Source organism: Pyrgilauda ruficollis, unplaced genomic scaffold, assembly GCF_017590135.1.
Source record: "Pyrgilauda ruficollis isolate IOZ18807 unplaced genomic scaffold, ASM1759013v1 scaffold2, whole genome shotgun sequence".
Classification (NCBI taxonomy): domain Eukaryota; kingdom Metazoa; phylum Chordata; class Aves; order Passeriformes; family Passeridae; genus Pyrgilauda; species Pyrgilauda ruficollis.
In genome coordinates, this window is record NW_024519206.1 from 25,871,297 (window position 1) to 25,888,886 (window position 17,590).

Consider the following 17,590-nt stretch of genomic DNA (forward strand, 5'->3'; position numbering starts at 1 on the left):
AAAAACCATGAGGATAGAGGGAATCCATCCTGCAAAGCTCAAACCTTCCTCATACCGATTTGCTGCAGCCATCAACGCTCTCAATGGAGAAAAAGGAAAACCAGGAAAACAGCTGCCCCAGCAAAACACAGGAAATGCAGCAGCCTTGAACTGACCGTGAGCACATCAGTATGCTTGGATTTTGGATTTCACAAGGGCCCTTCTCACAGGAAGGCTCATGTAACCATGGCAATGGAGATCTCTGGATGCATTTCATCCTTGTCACCAGTAAAAAACAAGTAAATTAAATCAGATGCAGATAAGAAAAGTCTTCCCACTCCTCTTTTTACTAAACAGTTCAGAATTTCTAGGAACCATAAGGAATAAAAGACAACTTCAGAAGAAAAACAAAGCCCCAGGAATCATCACAACTCAGATTTTTATTCAACAGTGAAGTTGAAGGGAACGGTGTTTTTTTCCCTTCAGGGCAAATGTTCCAAATGGAAATTAAGTAAAAATATTGTTCCCCAAAAGTACTCACAATGAAATTAGTTTTCATTAAATATATTTGTTTGGCAAAATAAAATAAAAAATTAGAACCCGTACAAAAAAAATCCCTTGCAAATTTCTAACACTGTAGCAATGACAATGATGTAAACCTGGATGTTTGGCAGTTGTAATTAATTTGTGAAAATTACTGTTGAACTTTGGACCAAGGAAATAAAAATCACTTCAAATAGCAACAAGCCAATTTCAGAGGCAACTGAGGCTTAGGGAACGCTACAGGAATGGGACACACTAGTGGCTTCCTACACGGTTTGTGCGAGTGATCTGCTAGTGTGGGGCTATTGTAAGAGCTGGGAGGAAAAGAAGTTAAAAGCTGTTGCAGCATTGCAGCGTATGGTACAGCAAAAACCTGCAGACTTTCCATTCTGGGAGCCGATCATTGGGTGAAGGCTGGAGGCAAGAGCTGAGATGACGGTGGAGAGAATAATGACAGTGACGGATGGTGCAAACACTGGGAAGCAGTTAACGAATTTCATCATCACATTGGATTCAGTGGTGAGCAGACTCTTGTGAGTGTCTGGGGAAATCTTCTGCTTACAGTAGCTGCTTTTACTCCCTACCTCCCTCCTCCTTCCAGTTAAAGCCTCTGCCCTGCCAAGTGGGTTTCACAGGCATGCAGTTTGATAACAACGTCCTTTAGTTAAGAATGTCTATTCCAGTATTAAAAATGTAAAAAAAGTCCTTAGGAGGGTGCTTCTTAGTGGCAGTCTTTGCCTTAAGCAAGGCCAATGGCCTGCAATTACAAGTTAATTAAAGCAATGTGGATTTGGATGAGCAATGGGGAAGATGGGAATGGGGAAAGAAGGGATGCAGAGAACAGGGAGGAATGCAAGTGTTTCTACATCCCTCCCCAAAGCCAAAATACAAGGTGCAAAAGTGGGTTTCTTTTTTTCCTCACACTTTTTTTTTTTTTTTTTTTTTAATATCTCTCCAGTTATAATGTATTTCCAGTTTCAGAGCAAGTTTCAGTGACTGCCTCAGTTACAGTCATAAACAAAGTCGTAGTTGCTGGGCTCCTTTGGGATAGGTGGGGGAGCATCTGGGATTTGTATATTTTCCAAGTCAAGGAGGCGTAGCTTTATCTCCATGCTGAGCAGTGTGTCTAGGTCGTTCCGTGTTAGGTCACTCAACATATCCTTTCCAAGGAGGGCATTCAAACCATCGGTCCATACACAATACTGCAGAGGAAAAGGATAAAAATTCTCATTAACAGACTTTTCATACACAAACTCCTTGTCTGGTCTGGTCTTCTACAGTTACTGCTCCCATGGGGACTAACAAAGAGACCTAAAATTAGGTTGATGCATTTTATCAGCTCAGATCTTGAAGAAGGCTTTCACTTAGCTGCTCAGAAAATGGAAAAACATTCCATAAAATGGGACAAAATGACAGTGTTTAGTTGTCTGACAATTTGGTATCTCCTCCAAACTTCTTGTTGAATGTTCTTCTGCAATTATTGGAGAAGGAAACAATAACATAGGACAATGAACATCTGGAGAAATCTCCTTCACTCCTCTCATTCTCCTTCCCCAGCACCTATTAAAAGGGCCTGATTATGTTACATTAACTAAACTTTTCATTCCAAGACAGCTAAGTTAGGTGAACTAAATCCTACCCCCAAATCCTTTGTGACTCTTAGTGTAAAAAATCCTGTACTATCTGCTTTTATCATTGTTTGCTGTCTTATACATGAAGCTGTTACAATTGATAGTCTCACATATTTATGCCTATTTACCACTATTTTACACAAAGTAACATACTGTGAAAACCACAGTCGGTTAATTCTATGTCCTTCATGAAAATTAAATGCCAAGCTGCTTGGGTATAATACTAAATCCTGCAAATGCTGAACTGGCCTCTAAAATCTTTTCCTTACTGTTAGCTTTTTCCTTACAGAAGAAGCCATCTTTCCCAACAGCTGACAGCTTGTGATAAATGTGGGCTGAATAACCATTTAAAATCAGCAACAAATTCAAGGGAGATTGGTGATCTAGAGTCAACTTTTATTGAATAAGTCACTTTCATTTGTTACTACAAGTCGTTTATTCAACTATGAACAAAGTACTCAAATGCTGTCATCTAAAAATAGAGATTTCAATCATGAACTTGTGTCCTACTTTGCAGGAGAAAAATTAAATTAACCATAACTGCATTTTTATTTTACAAATACTTCTGCTGGATTTCATGCCAAAAAAAAGGGTTTTAAATTTAGCTGACCATTTGCTACATGATGCCGCCGAGTTTAAAGATAGCCATGGTTGACTTCATCCCACAGCAGAAATGAGGATTATTTTTAAGGAAGAGAGAGAAGCCCCCCTCTTCATGCAGAAAAAGGGCATGTTTCAAAAATAGGATGGTTAGCACACTTCAGCATCCGAAGAGGAATCCAACCCACTTAAGTCCGTAACAAAACAGTAGCAGAGGGAGCTTTTTCACCCAGGGTGTAGGCAAACCAAGCCACAGCTTTAATATGAGATCAGCTATATAGAAGAGACTTTAGAGTTCAGCTTGCCCTGCTGACAAGTACTAAATAAACAACTTATGCTGCCTATTCTAGGCTGTCGAAGTGTGCCACTGAAGACTTTTAAAGCATGCTTCTAGGCTGTCGAAGTGTGCCACTGAAGACTTTTAAAGCATGCTTTTTTTTTTTTTTTTTTTTTTTTTTTTTTTTTTTTTTTTTTTTTGAGTGAATTCAGAATATCAGGAAAAGAAAGAAGCTATTCTAGAAAAATAATTATATTTGAACAGACATATTTTAGGATTTACTTGAAATCTGTCTCTGGGAGAGTTTTCCCTGAATTCATTATGAAGAAAGGAACAGAAAAGCAAAAGGCTCTGCTCAGGTTACAGGAGAACAGAGAAACTTCTCAACAGATGCAGCCCCTGACGTAAATAGTCCATCCGCAGTGAGTGCAGCCAGCTCTTCCTCTGGGGAGGAATCCCAGAGAGCCAGAAAGCAGAACTGCAGCTCTCTCCTCTTTCAGATATAACTCATTCAGGGCTCACAGAATCCAAATTCTGGCCACAATTCTGATGAGTGCAATGGCCTGGAAAAGGGGCTTCCTCTCTAATCTCCACATTGGCAAATGTACCTAATTAAACTCCTGCACATGTTGAGCAGAGAGATATCCTAATGAGATGGTGGAAAAACAGAGGCATTCATTCATAAGCTTTTTTCTTTTTAATATGCAAAAGAGACTAAGAGCCACTGAAAAATTAATTTACAAGATTCATTTTCATAAAATTCCAATGAAACCTAATTATGGCCTCCCTCATCAGTTTCTCTGTCAAAAATCATGGATAAGATTAATCCACCTTTTTTGCTGTGTAGTTGAAACCAGTTATTAGTATTTAAATGAAAAACAAATACAATGGAGTGATCTCATAGTACTGAATCCTCTGGCTAGAAGTAAGCTCCAACAGATGGCTAAGGCAATTCACAAACTTAAGTGTGCTAGAATGAGGTCCAAATCTCAATGATACTAGTTCAGTAATGAGATTTTATCAAAGGATTGCTTTGGGAGACAAGAACTAGAAAGGTTGCACAGGCTTCATCCATCTGGATGCAGCCCTGAGCAACCTGGTTTGAGCTCATTGCTGACCTGCTTTGAGCAGAAGGTTGGACTCAAGACACCTTCAGGTTCCTTGCAGCCAAAATTAGCCTAAGAGCCTTGTTCAATTTTTCTTTTTAGGACACACTCAACTCCCACATTTCAGCCTCACTCTACAATCACGAGGGCTGCACAAGTACTTAAAAAAAGCACTGTAAGTCTGACCTGAAATTGTCATGTAGCAACATCATTCCTGGTGCTTCACACAAAGCTTTCAGAATCTTAAGATGACACCACCAGATCTTCCAAACTGACAATGCTGCTAAACTAGCACTTCTATCAACAGGCACCCCAACTACTTTGATGAAGAGTCACGGGCTTCACAACATGCTACTTCCCTTTCCTTGTGGGTGCTTCCTCTGAACACTTGTACTTTTCATTTTAATCACAACTCACTCTTCTGCAGGCCATGGAAAAATACAGAGGATGTGAGATCTCCTTTTAAAAAGTTTCATTTGGGAACTGTCAAGTGGCAGCAGTGACTGTTGCCTCTGGCCATTTTTTGGTACATATTAATTTTGTTTCAAAGAAGCTGCACAATACCAAAAAGAGATATGAAGATAAAAGGTGTGTTAACGCAGTCATGAGCAATTGGGTTAGTGCATCTCACTGTTACTGCCTGTCAGTGGGATGCAGCAGCAGCTTTTGAACATTTGGACCATTAAAATCCACTTGTAGCTATAGGCTATATTTGAGATACAGTGGCTGAAAAAATTGTTGGTTTTCATGACCATTTGCGCTTCTGAGCTGAAACGGTCTAGAATTCAGTTTCTGGAGAATTTATATCGGAAATCCTTGAACCTATGTTCAGTTCAGAGGATGACGACAACCAAGTGCTGCTTAGAACTACAGCTCTAGTGGCACATTTTGCCTGAGATACTACTGGTCTTTTCTCTGACATGAAAACTGACCAGCAAATACTTCTCTGGAATGAACATTCTTGAAAATGACACTCAAATATTAATCCACAGAAAGATCCAAATGGGCATAACTGTATCTCCTCTCTTAAAATTAACATTTAGTTGAAGGTTTTAGTCCAGAACATCAAATGTTGAAGTGCCACATAGTATAGCTAATGGCAGTATAGCTAATACACTTCACTTGTAAAGCAATTTCACACAATTTTTTAAACACTACAGTATAATTCAATTTAAAGCAATCTTCTTCATCATGTTAGCACAGGTCCTGAACTGAGACCAAATGTAATATCTAAAAATAAGTGTGCAAATGGAACACAACTCTTTTGCTTTAGAAACAAGTATTTTTTTTTTAATGTTGTGCATTCCACTAAGTCTTTACTTGAAATTTCTTTGAGAGAAACACACCCAATGATTCAACACAATTAAGGCAAATTAATCCCATCACATTCCAGAAGGCGATGATGTCTTCTATTTCCTTGTGGCTTTTACTAAGAGAAGGGAGCAGGGAAAGGGCTATTAGTCATCCTTGCTATTGGTATTTACATTGTCTTTATACAAGTGAAAGCCACTGCAAAACACTCATGTGGAGATGGAATGAATACAGAGGGCCTTCTATGATCACCTGTCATGAATGGTCTTAAGCAATGTGAAAATAAGGAAAAGGGGATATGCCATTCTGGAGAGCACAAGTCTTTGGCTGAAATTGAGTCATGGCATAACCAACCCTGACTATGCTAGCACTGTCAAAATGAACTGAGGCTGGCAGTGATTCTTTGAAAACCTGGCTGTACAAATTCTCAGTGTTCAAAGTACACACAGCAAAATTCTCTAGTGTCTGAAGTACAGCAGACCACAAGAAATCAGGAAATGGTGAGCAAGGTCTGTAAAACTTCAAGGTCTGCCCAAGCTCTCTTATTTCTCTTTCTTATGGCTCGTAATTTGGGAGATCTGTAATACCGGTCTGTAATTTGGAGCTTCATGTGCTTTGTGATGCAGGAATACAAAACATGTTTCTTCTGAGGCTTAGATATGCAAGAAAATTGCAGAAGGTCTTGTTCCCATACTAATCCCTTGAATTTGTCAGTTTGTTTTGACACATGACACTGATTTTAGATGGACCTACACCCTGGGCCAAGATGCCCATTCTTATGTTCTTACAAAGCCATCTGGTGCCTTAAAGCAACTAAGGTAACTTCAAATAAATTTCTGTACTCTGAACATGACTTACCTCATGCTTGTCCGGAGCAATGAAATTCAACTGGCCACTTGAGTCATACAATATAGAGAAAGCAAGCTCTAGCACCTCCTGGAACAATACAAAGAAACACATATTAATGCTGCATGAGAGAGGCATCTGTACATTCAGGTTTTTCTTTCTTTCCTCTCCACAATTCCCCAAAACAAGTTGAAAAACGGTTTATGGTAGTCTCCTCTCTGGCCAAAGCTGCAGAAGTACCACACCACTGCAAGAGACAGGCACAGCAAGAATGCCACCACTTCAGTCAAAACAAACTCACTCTCCACACTGCTTACTGTGGCTCACTGGGTTGTAAATTCCCTTAGCATTTGAGTTTAAATTTGAGCTAGGCAATGGTGAGGACTAAAATCAATATAATGAATTATAGTACACTTGTAAGAAACTCTCCATGAAAACTCACAGTTTTTTTCACTTTGTATAGATTAAGCTCAGAAAGTTCTGCAAGGTCTGACTCCTTGTGTTAAAAATCTTTTCAGGACAATGAATATCCTGGTAAATACTTATGTTCTTTTCAGTGCTGGAAATATATTATTCATTCTCAGGAGATTTCTGTAATTTTGTTTCCATCTGAACCAGAATCACCAGCCTCAGTCAAGGCAAACTATGCCAGTTACCGAAAGACCCAAAGGAATATCAGGAACGATAAAAGCAATCATCTTTTTGTCCCCTAAGCACTGAAGCTGGAATTGTAAAAGATACCAAGGAGAATTCATAAAGTGTTGACCTTCCCTAAAAGTCACCTGGAGTTAAATTCCCATGGGGAAACCCAGGCAATCTGAGTACCAATGATCTTTCAGTGGCCAGCAGTGAGCATGCCAAGATGTTGTCCTATCTGTTGCCATAGTATGGTTTCTGCCTGCATCATGACAAGTGCCATTACAAGGATCTCACAGTCTCTAAGCTTGGTGGTATGGATGTATTAACTGTGGAAAAGAGACCCAGCTACATAGCAGAGTGCTGACTTGTAACTATGATCTGTATCACATGTCCTGTTCTTTTTACTTCTTGGCTTCCTTGGCCCTGTCACACTGATGCCTTTTGCTGACTCTCAGCTGACAACAATCCCTGCCCTGCCAATGGTGAAAGCAGAACGACTTCCTAAATTTGCAACACTAAGTTTTAAAAATGGAAGAATTAACTGTGGGGACTGCAGCATAAACATTGTTCTAGATTGCTACCCTGAGCTCCTGGTCTGAGAGAGACATAGATATTTGGATTTCCGTGAGGGCTTTTTTGGTTTTGACTTTGTATGATTAAGAATAGAGTCTGAACCATAAAACTTGCAATCCTTACGGATAATCTTAGATAATAAGAGATCAGGCTTCTCATGGGAAATGTTCCTGTTTTCCTTGAGTATAGTTACTAGGTCTGACTTGATGTATTGCCAAGGCTACAGGAGACAAAGCTATGGTAAATCCTCATTGTGTTAAATCTCCATGGAGGCTGCAAGTGCAAACAGTGCTGGTGCACTCAGCAAACCAATGGCTCAGGCTCACATGGCCCTTTTGTGTTGCAGGCATGTCTCTCAGCCACACCTCATTAAGACTGATGTCCCTCATTACAGAAGCAAATCTACCCACAGTAGATGAACCTGGCATTATCTCCTCCCACAGTGTTATAAATTACTGACAGAATATGCCAAGTAATGCCACTGAGGTTGTAGCTCTGAAAAAAGGGCTTGTACTGTTATACTGTGATGTTCCTGAATTTCATGAAGGTCAACAATCCCACAGGCCTGACCCCTGTAATTTTTCTTTGGGAAACTCCCAACGAATATACCTTCTTCTTCACCTCAAAGAGAGAAAAAGAAGGAAAAAAAAAGTCTCTGCTTGGAAGAAGAACGTGTCAGGAGGTCAAATGTTAGTCCTTTCCAGTCAGGCAGAGAATGAGAAAGGACTGCATTAAGGGCACCAAGCTTCTCTTTCTGGGGAAAGGTATTATTTTGGCAGCCCTGGCTACACCTCAGCTTCTTTGCTGGCTGCCCTGGACTCTAAAGGCTTGGGAATTACAACTTCCAGGTGCCAGCATCTCTGTTGCCTTATGCACAACAAACTGTCAAGGAAAATGGAAGCCAAAGGAGATGGAGTTGCCAAATGGCCCTCCACACTGACAGCGGTCTCAGTGGTTGAGCTGGCTGACTTGCTGGGGACCCCCACCTGGTTTTGTTACAGTCCCATCAATGACAAGAAGGAGCTGGCAATTCTTAAACGAGAACTGGTCAGTCTTTATCAGCCATCTGTAGTTTTCTCTTCTTTTCTCTGTTCTACTTCTTAACCTTTCTCACAGTAATTTTTTACTCAAGCATTTTCCACTTGTTTCTCTATCCCTCTGGTCCTTTTTATCTCACATTCCCTCCAACCTGTTCCTTCTTTCTTTGTTTTGCTTTCCTCAGAAGATCTGCCCCAAAGAACTCTACAGACAGACAGTAGTGGGGAGCTTGTTCAACCAACATGTAAGAAGAGAAGAGGAAGAGAAGAGAAGAGAAGAGAAGAGAAGAGAAGAGAAGAGAAGAGAAGAGAAGAGAAGAGAAGAGAAGAGAAGAGGAAGACCTTAATTCATCAGGGATGAACGATTTTAGCTGACTAAAAGGCACAAAGCCTGAAACCTGCCACATCAGCAGATAAAGGGTAATAGGAGAACACTTCAAAATATCTGGCCATGGTTTTTATTCTAATTCTTCTGTCGTGCTTTATTTTGAAGGCTGCAAAATCTGACGTATTTAATTTCCTTGAAAATGATTGGTACTACTTGGGAGTCAGAAATAAGGATTTAAAAATTAAACCTAATTTAAAAACACAAGCAAGACAACAATGGATTCAGATCTGGTCTCATCACATCTTTCCGGCTTCATATGCATGCAAATTCCATTCAGTTTAACTCTTATTTCTTTCTAAATTGTCCTGCTGAAAGAACAATGGCCATGTGCTGGCAAATGAAGAGATGCTGAAGCCTTTGTTATGGACATTTTGCCAATTCCAGCTATGCTCATAGCAGGGCATTCTGCCATTCAATTTTCTTTTCTGCCAATGAATAAAATTGAGGTGGACATTATATATGTACAAAGAAAGCTCAGAATGAAAAGGCCTCTTAAAAAATATCTCACTGATTGTGAAATTTCAGAAAGTGAAAGGTTTCATACACCAAATTCAGCTGAATTGCATTCTGTGTCTGCCTTTTTATAAATTTTAATTGCCTAACCCATATATAACTTGATATGCTGCAAACAACATGTTATTCCTATGTCAGTTAAATAGTTGCAATATTGTGCCTGACAGTTTGATTGGGATGACAGATTAATTAAAAAAAATCTGTGCTTCTCAGGGGACGAAACAAGGAATTGATGAAACAAAAAAAAACCCCAAACCCACCAAACCAAAACCCCTGCACCACATCAGAAACAGTAAAACCATCAAAATTGCTATTGTCTGGGTCACAAATAGAATGCCTCCAGCCAAGGATGCAGCCATGCCACCTATGAATTCCAGATCTTCACATTCTCAGCCAGAAATTTTATACCAGTCCAAAGCAATTTTACCTAAGGAAATGGGGCAATGCTGAGAGCTGAGGACAAACTGCTCTGCAGCATTCTTATTTAGCATTAAATACTATCTAGACATTACTGCGCCATAACGATGACACATTTCCATCACTGCCACCCACTGCCTTCCATCTTTCCCTTTTGTGTGGACATATGAGTGCTAAGGCAAGGAAGAACTAAAAATATTTTATATGCATCATATAAATGTCCCAGCCAAATATGTTGATGGTTCAGCTGTAACATGAGGTAGGAGTTACACATAATCTATTGTACTCATGTGTGTGTCTGTGTTTGTGTCCTGATTCAGAAAATCAACAAGGAAAAATACTCCTGAGATTTTTTTTTTCCTCACTTGACTTTTTCCTTTCCTACCATGTAAAGCCAATGTTGAAAGGAGAGCAACTTCTCTCTAAGAAAACAAAAGCAAAAAACCACTCAGGATGCTTTGCCTATCTGTGCATATTTAAGGAAAGAGAAGTTGCAGCTGTGAAGGTGCAACTAGTTGTGTGATGTAGCTTTGACAGGGTCTTCCCAATTTTAATGGCTCCCATCAGAACTGTTTTCTCAATTTTATCTAAAGTGTTGAAGCAGGAACTCTTCACTATTTCGTCCATCAATTTCTTCTGGTCTGACCCAAAATTTCTCAGTTTCAGGTAATTAGAAATTCTGATTTGAAACCTGTGATCTGGCTCCCAGACCTCTCAGGGTGCTTTTCTAGATCAGACTGAACACCATTAGACTCTCATTGCTTCTTGTAAGGTGAGAGAGACAACCTGATAGAAAATTTATTAACATACCTCATAGAATATGGCATTCACCCCTAATAATGCCAGACATTGCTAGTAACTCCATTTCTACTTGATGTGGTGACAATTCTTACTAAAAAAACCTGCAAGATTCTGGCACTGCACAATTTTAGTACTACTGTCAGTTTACAGTTCTTGCTCTGAAACTCTGAAAGGTAGTATAAATCTAATTTAAGCTGAATATTGTCTCCTGCACATTTTTTCCCCAAAAGGGAACAAATTTCCCTCATATGCTCCCTTAATTGCCCAGGATTTACCTTACAGCCTTTTGTTGGCAGTGGTTTTTTTACCTGACTGGACCTGCAGGTATCATCAGCTGGACATTAATCGCAATTTTGGCATGTGTTCACTGAATGTGGGTTCATCAGAGAACACAGCTGGAACAAACTAGTTATTTATCAGACACAATATAGAAGTAGGCACCAACAGCCATTGCTGCTTTGCTTTAGAGATAGAAAACATCACTACTAAAGACAATTCCAGTTGTGCCCTGGGCGTATCTCAATAGACATCTGCCATCAAATGTGAGTACAGAAGGCTAAGCTGTCCCAATAACTTAAATCAAATGGTTTGAGGTGGAAACAAAGGGTATACATACATGGAAATGTTGCAGGCTGGAAAGAAAAATACCTGTGTTACTTCAGGGAAGGTCAAGTTGACAAGCTTCGTATTCTGCACGGTATGTGTTCATAACAATTTGAGAACCATACCTTGTTTTGTTTAAGAGCTCCTTTCTCCTTCATATGTGGGCAGTCTTTCCCAGTCACAACAGCTTTTATATCTGCCACTGGCACTGCATTAAAAAGAAAGAAAATCAAACCCCAGAAAATTAGTTAGAAGCAAGGTATGTAAAAGCTACGGAGTCTAAAAAGAAGCAAGACTAATGTGTTAAAATTGCCATGTCCTTTGTCATTTCCAGCCTTTTGTAAGAAAGAAAACTGGAAGAAAACAACTAACACAGGAACCGGTGAACCTGGACAAAATTTCAGGCATCTGGATAAAAGTCTGAAAATGCTTTTTCTTGCCTATTTAGACTACCTTGGGTAAGAGTGTTTCATATAAATGCGTACCTGTGCCTGGACAGTATGTGTGCTCACGGATCTCAAAACCATATAGTTTCCTTCCTTGTTAATGTAATGTGCCTGCTCTGCTGTTGCTCTTTCCTTGGCATCCAGGTAAAGTCCCTGCTGGAGAGAGGATGCTGGGCAAGTTGGATCATTTACTCAGTGCTGTTTACCTTTTTTTAAAAGCCTGTAGGAATTTTTTAAAAATAGTTTTCTATTTCACTCCCATCAGCAGTTGCTTTCTGGTACTAGCAGGAATAAGGAATACTAAGGCTTATAATGAGCCATTCCAATTGCTTTAAAATGTGAAGCGATCAGAAATGATTGGGGGGAAAAGAAAGGTAAGAAAAAATATTGGAATCTGCTGCCACTCAGAGTCACAGAGTGAGGTCACTAAAGCATAAAGATAAATTTCTCTGAGTTTCAAGTGGAAGTCAATTTTCCAAAGGTAATTACATTATGGAGAATCTATATGCTCTACAGTACAATATGGTTCCTGAGTGACAGTTTCTACAATCTATAAATAATCCATTATCCTTGTGGCTGCAGAAAAGTATCTTATATATAGAACAGGATAGCAATATGAAAACCTGTTACTGCCCAGTTCTTTAGAAACTCTAATGGAAATAGTGAAGAGGAGAAATGCATTTACTTTTCTACTGGGCCCAGCAGCACCATATATTTTATGACAGATTACCTCAGCACTATGCCAAACAGATGGCATAGGATGTAAAAGACATTCTTAAAGTGTTTGCTTTGCATGGAAAACTGAAAAGAAAGGAAATTTTTTGACTCTTCACTAATCGACTTCTGCCTTTAGTCTCAGAATTTTATGCCGTGGGTCTACTGAATTTTTATGCCTCTGACAGTCCTGTTTTGGAGAAGAAGAGATACTGTTTTTGAGAGGAGAGAGTGAGCTAGGATAAACTGGGAAATTAAGGAGATATTTGACTGCAACTATGGTAGAAAGGTCTTCTTAAGAAAAAAAGAGTTCTTGCCATTTTTTGAAGAGGCCCAGAAAAACAATTTCTCTCTTTGCATAAGATAAGGTTTTCTGAGGTGACACCTCTCAACAAAGAAGGCTTTTCTCCAGGTTTCATACACTTGATCTGTGTGATCTGGAAGATCATGGGAGATCACAGACTGATGTGACATCCTAATCTTTATTTATCTGGAACTTGGCTTATGCCTTGCTTTAGAAAAATAGAATCAAAGACTTCAGGAGGTATCAGAAGCTGACTACAAGATGCTGGAGGGGTGTGAGCACAGATGTGATGTGCTCACAATGGATAAAGCCTTGAGAAGGAGGGCAGCTGTTATCTGTCCCAGCTGGGGTCTGCATGGCTTGTTAACTCTGCCAGCCTGAAGAGAGGGATGACATTCACAGAAGTGAAAAGGTTAAAAACCCACACATTTAATTTTTGGGATAGAGACTAATTGTTCAGGCTTGGCAAGGAGTACACAAAATGCTTGATGCTGCTTCTCTTGGTTCTGTTTTCTTACCCACCTATTCTCTTTTATCTGTGGACCTGGCTCCAAATGCTGACAAGTTGATCATCATATTCAACCTTTAAGAATTCAAAAATTAATAAGTCTGTCCAGAAAAAACAAGAATACTTATGAAAGTATTCTGTAAATTGTCCAAGCCAGTTTGGTCTGATACATTTCAAACAACGGTGCCACTTTATAATCTTGTGACTTGCAATATTCTCAAGTTTGTTTAATGAGACTCCATCTAACGTGGGTAGCACTATGGTAAGTCTTGTAAATCTTGTAGATCTTGTCTCATTCATAGCCTGAAAACCTGAGATACTGATAAAATAACCACCTCTTTCTGCATTGGTATCTACTCTGCCAGCATCCCTGCTGAGGCAACCATGTGGGTCTGGCCCAATGGTTTCTAAAGTGGGAGCCTTCTGTCCCCATGGGATCCTGACATTCCTGAGTCGGTTCAAGAGCCTATGGAAAATGCAAGTGCCAGATGACACTCACAGTCAGGGTCAGGGGTTTGTGCATGGAAGCGTGCTCCAAGCAAACAAATCTGGGAACTGCTGCTCTTGTAACTGTGCCTGCAGTTCAAGTGTGACTTTTGTTCTTCTGTCACTCTGACACTACTGTAACATTCTGTGGCTATTTCTCTAAGCCTTGTCCACAAAAACAGTCTCTTTCTGTGCCAATGCAGCAATGTGAGGCCCTGTCCTACATTCTGCCAAGACTGCAGTAAGACTGTGGAACATCCTTGAGGCAATCTGTAAGGCAAGGAAAACAAGAGAATGTGACTGCAAACTGTCAGGGCTCCAGCATCACACAGGCTTTTCTTCTTTCCCTCTCAGACTGCATCTGGGAGCACTTGGACATTTTAAAAGGTGCTGCCTGGAGATAGGTTATGGGAGGAAATTTCACATCATTCCCCAATGTTCAGGCTGGAAAAATTTCAAATTCTGAAAAATTAGTCTTTCTGCCATTCCATGAAAGAAGTGGAACTACCAGCTGAAATACCTGTATAAGCAGGTCTAATTTGATAATGCCAAGAATTTTCAGAAAAGAATAAAAAGAAATTATTCCTTATTCAATGCTGGATTTCTTGAAGTCACCTCCCAGTGACAGAACTATACTCATTATTTCCACTATCATAAAAAAGCTCCCCTGGATTACAGGTTAAACCCCTACAACTTGTGTTGAAGAACAAAGGAGAAATCACTACAGTATGATGGTTCTGACGAGCTCCAAAATTACTTTCGACCATAAGAAAAATCCCAATAAATTCCTTGGTAAGAGCTGCCACAGAGACGTATCCTCTCCCCGCTGGCTACACAGAAACAGTGAGGTCTTCTCAATGCTCTTCACAGTGACCTGTCACCTTTAAGTCCACTCCTCACAATAACTGAAAAGAGCTCTGCACTTATTCCTCCTTCAGTCACTAGACTGTCTGTTTCCATGGACAGGCAGTGCTTCTGAGTATGCCCAAGTATTTTAATCTGACATCTGCAGTTAGATGAGGAATGAAAATAAACTGTGTTCCTCCCTAGGAAAGACATCATGTTTCCAAGCTGAATGAAATTATGAACTCATGGAAAAGCTCAATGCAGTCCCCACACACACTTGCCAACCCCAGGAGAGTGGTGTTTGAATGCAGGAGGTAATGTCCCCTGCTCTTTATCTTCATAAACAGAGCTGTTCATAATGTCCCATGTTAAGAGAAACCGACTACAGGTTATAAAGAAGAACTAGCATAAGAGAAGCAGAAGTGTCACAATCTTTGTGCATGACTTACATTTATCTTGCAAGGAATCATGAGGGACTTCTCCCTGTGGACTTTCTTCCAAGTCTCCGTAGTGCAAGACCTTGTGATTAGGTGAAAGTCGACAATACCAAAATTTGTCTGTTGAAATAAACACATTAAGCAAGGTTACTGACGTGTATTCATCAGCCTTACCAACAGCAGAGGAGGAAGCTTACTCAAACACGGTGCTACAGGAAAGCCTGTCTTTTCTTTCGGAAGAAGAAATGTGTGGGGTGTATATGTAAGAAAGGTAGGGACTTCGCTCAGTACTTTTACATGATTAAATGAAGCTGGCATTAATCTACAGGGGTTTTGTTATTGACATAGTCTCTGGCTCAAAAAAAAATACTAGTGAGAAAAAATTGACTTAGTTTTACCAGATATTATATACCCTCATGGCCAGAAAACTGGCAAAGTAACTACTTTGAGCGGATAACTTTAATTTACCCATAAAAGATTCATTTTTAGCACCCACTTTGTGAAAATCAAACCCTACCAGCTGTCTTGTGTGGGACACCCAAAAACTGATAAATTTGAAATATCCCATACTTTATGAAAATTATGACTCATGTCTTTTTTTATAGACATAGGAGAACACCCCCATATTTATGGAGAGACTGGACCTAATAAACATACAAGGACTTAAAAAGCAGACATTAAGTCTCTTGTCCTGCAGATAATTCAGTGCTTTGCCTGGTCACAAACATATGTGTGACCATGCAGTTCACACCCCAGTTTGCATTTTAGTCCTTCCTAAGAGACGCACATTTACATCTCCTGACAACTCATGTTTTGGAGGACATAATTCCCCCTAACAACACTTGTTAAAATTTGCTCCTTTGAAGGACATTGCCTTTGCAGAGCCAGGCCACCACGCTGCCTAGCATGCAAGGATGGTGCTTGCCAATTCCCTTTCTGAAGTGGCAAGAAAGAGGTTACCCTTCCTTGTCAGAGCATGTTCCATTTAATAAGTAGATCACATAATGTTAAGCTGTCAAAAATACAATCTTGTTACATCCAAACTAAATCTCCAAAAGCTCAGAGCAAGGCTGGATGTTAAAATGCCAGTGAAGGGGGGCAGAGGGCTTCTCTGGCTCTGTGCTTCTCTCATAGTGGCAGTGCTGGTGCTGTGCCAAGCAGCAGCCTGAGGGACAATTTAGGGGAAACGCTAGCACTGACACAGCCCTGCGGTGCTGCAGTTGCTGGGAGCCTCCTTTTGGATAAAACATTGGAGGAGCAGTAGAACCAGCAGCATATGTGAGCTCATTTGGGGTGCTAGCAGAGGTAGGGCTTCTTGGCTCTCTGAGTAAAACACTGGTCTCATGGACCCAGCTGCTTCCTGAAGGACACTCCAGGCTCCTGGCCAGTCATTTAAAATGCAATGCAGTAAAATACAGGTAATTGAATTATAAAAATGGACTTTCACATGCCCTTTTAAATTTCTTTGTCCCAGTGGATAAAAAGGCTTTGGGGAAAAACCCTACAACCTTCTAACTACTTTGTGAGTGTGCAGCCCCTTCAACAGAAAGGTTTCAAAAAACATTACAAAACTCTGGCAAAGGCTCAAAATGAGATTCTGGCTATCAACTTCAAAGGCATGAACAACACTGAAAGATTGATGGTAGAGAGCCTGAGATTATGCTCCCGTGATGCATACAAGAAGAGCTGCTGAAATAAAAGCATCCCTGGACTATAAGCAGCAGAACATACAGTGTAGCACAGCATGGGATTGAGAAGACCCACTTGCAAAAGTTTTGCAGGGAATTGAAAGTGGAGCAAGTAGGAGCCCTCATTCAGTAGGCTCTCATTTGAACAGCACACACACAAGCAACTCATTGAGCAGTTTGTGTACCTCGGAAGGATGTATGTGAAAATTTTCAGGATTCATACCTTTTACAGGGAACTCTACCAGAACCTTAGCAAAGTCTGCTGCTTAAACAATACACTCCATTGAATCTGATGGTTGAGCACAATGCCTAAAGAAAAGCCTCCAGTAACTGCAGCAGGAGGCTTTCAAACCTAGTTTTAACTGCAGCCTCATTGTTTATTGGACTGTACAAAGTAATACAACTTTCCAACTCAAAATTAAAACAGTAATTTTTTCTTAATAGAAACTGACGTGGTTTCACTACCTTCCCAGTGACCTGGGCAAAAAGCTGTTCTAACTGAAAAAAAAAATAAATACCATGGATTCCTTCCAATTTATCACACATGGGGCTGGTGTTAGCAAGGGTTTGGCTCTTCTGTCTCCTAGGGGCTAGTATTTTGGTAACCTTGGTTCTTTCAATGACATGCTTCAATAATGAAAGAGGGGAACACCCCTCCCTGAAAATATCTTATTTTGTTTTGGGAAGGAGTGGCTTAATGGGAAGAAACCCAAACTCTGAATATCTGAGGAGTCTTTTCAGCAATTCCCCATAACCCAAGGTTAATTAAAAGCTAATGGCCATAGACTGTAGCTTGAAGCATGTCCAGCACAATGTTCCTGTGGGCTCACTAACAACTCTGCTCTGCCACAGCCTTGCTGTCAAGGGCAAAACCCTTAAATGAAAGCTACAAATTGA

The 17,590-nt window shown here is 40.1% G+C and overlaps 1 protein-coding gene across 7 annotated transcripts in view; it reads right to left on the reverse strand.

Moving 5' to 3' along the window:
* Positions 1-401: 401 nt before the first annotated feature.
* The window catches only part of ELMO1 (engulfment and cell motility 1), a 303,596-nt gene continuing 286,407 nt past the window's right edge, over positions 402-17,590 (reverse strand). For all 7 annotated transcript variants that reach the window (XM_041466533.1, XM_041466532.1, XM_041466536.1 and 4 more), the window contains 4 exons: positions 15,018-15,125; positions 11,390-11,472; positions 6,306-6,383; positions 402-1,724 (listed from right to left, as the gene is read on the reverse strand). In XM_041466533.1, coding sequence (XP_041322467.1) covers positions 1,524-1,724; positions 6,306-6,383; positions 11,390-11,472; positions 15,018-15,125 — 470 coding nt within the window. In that variant the 3' untranslated portion in view covers positions 402-1,523. The remainder of the gene's footprint in view (positions 1,725-6,305; positions 6,384-11,389; positions 11,473-15,017; positions 15,126-17,590) is intronic.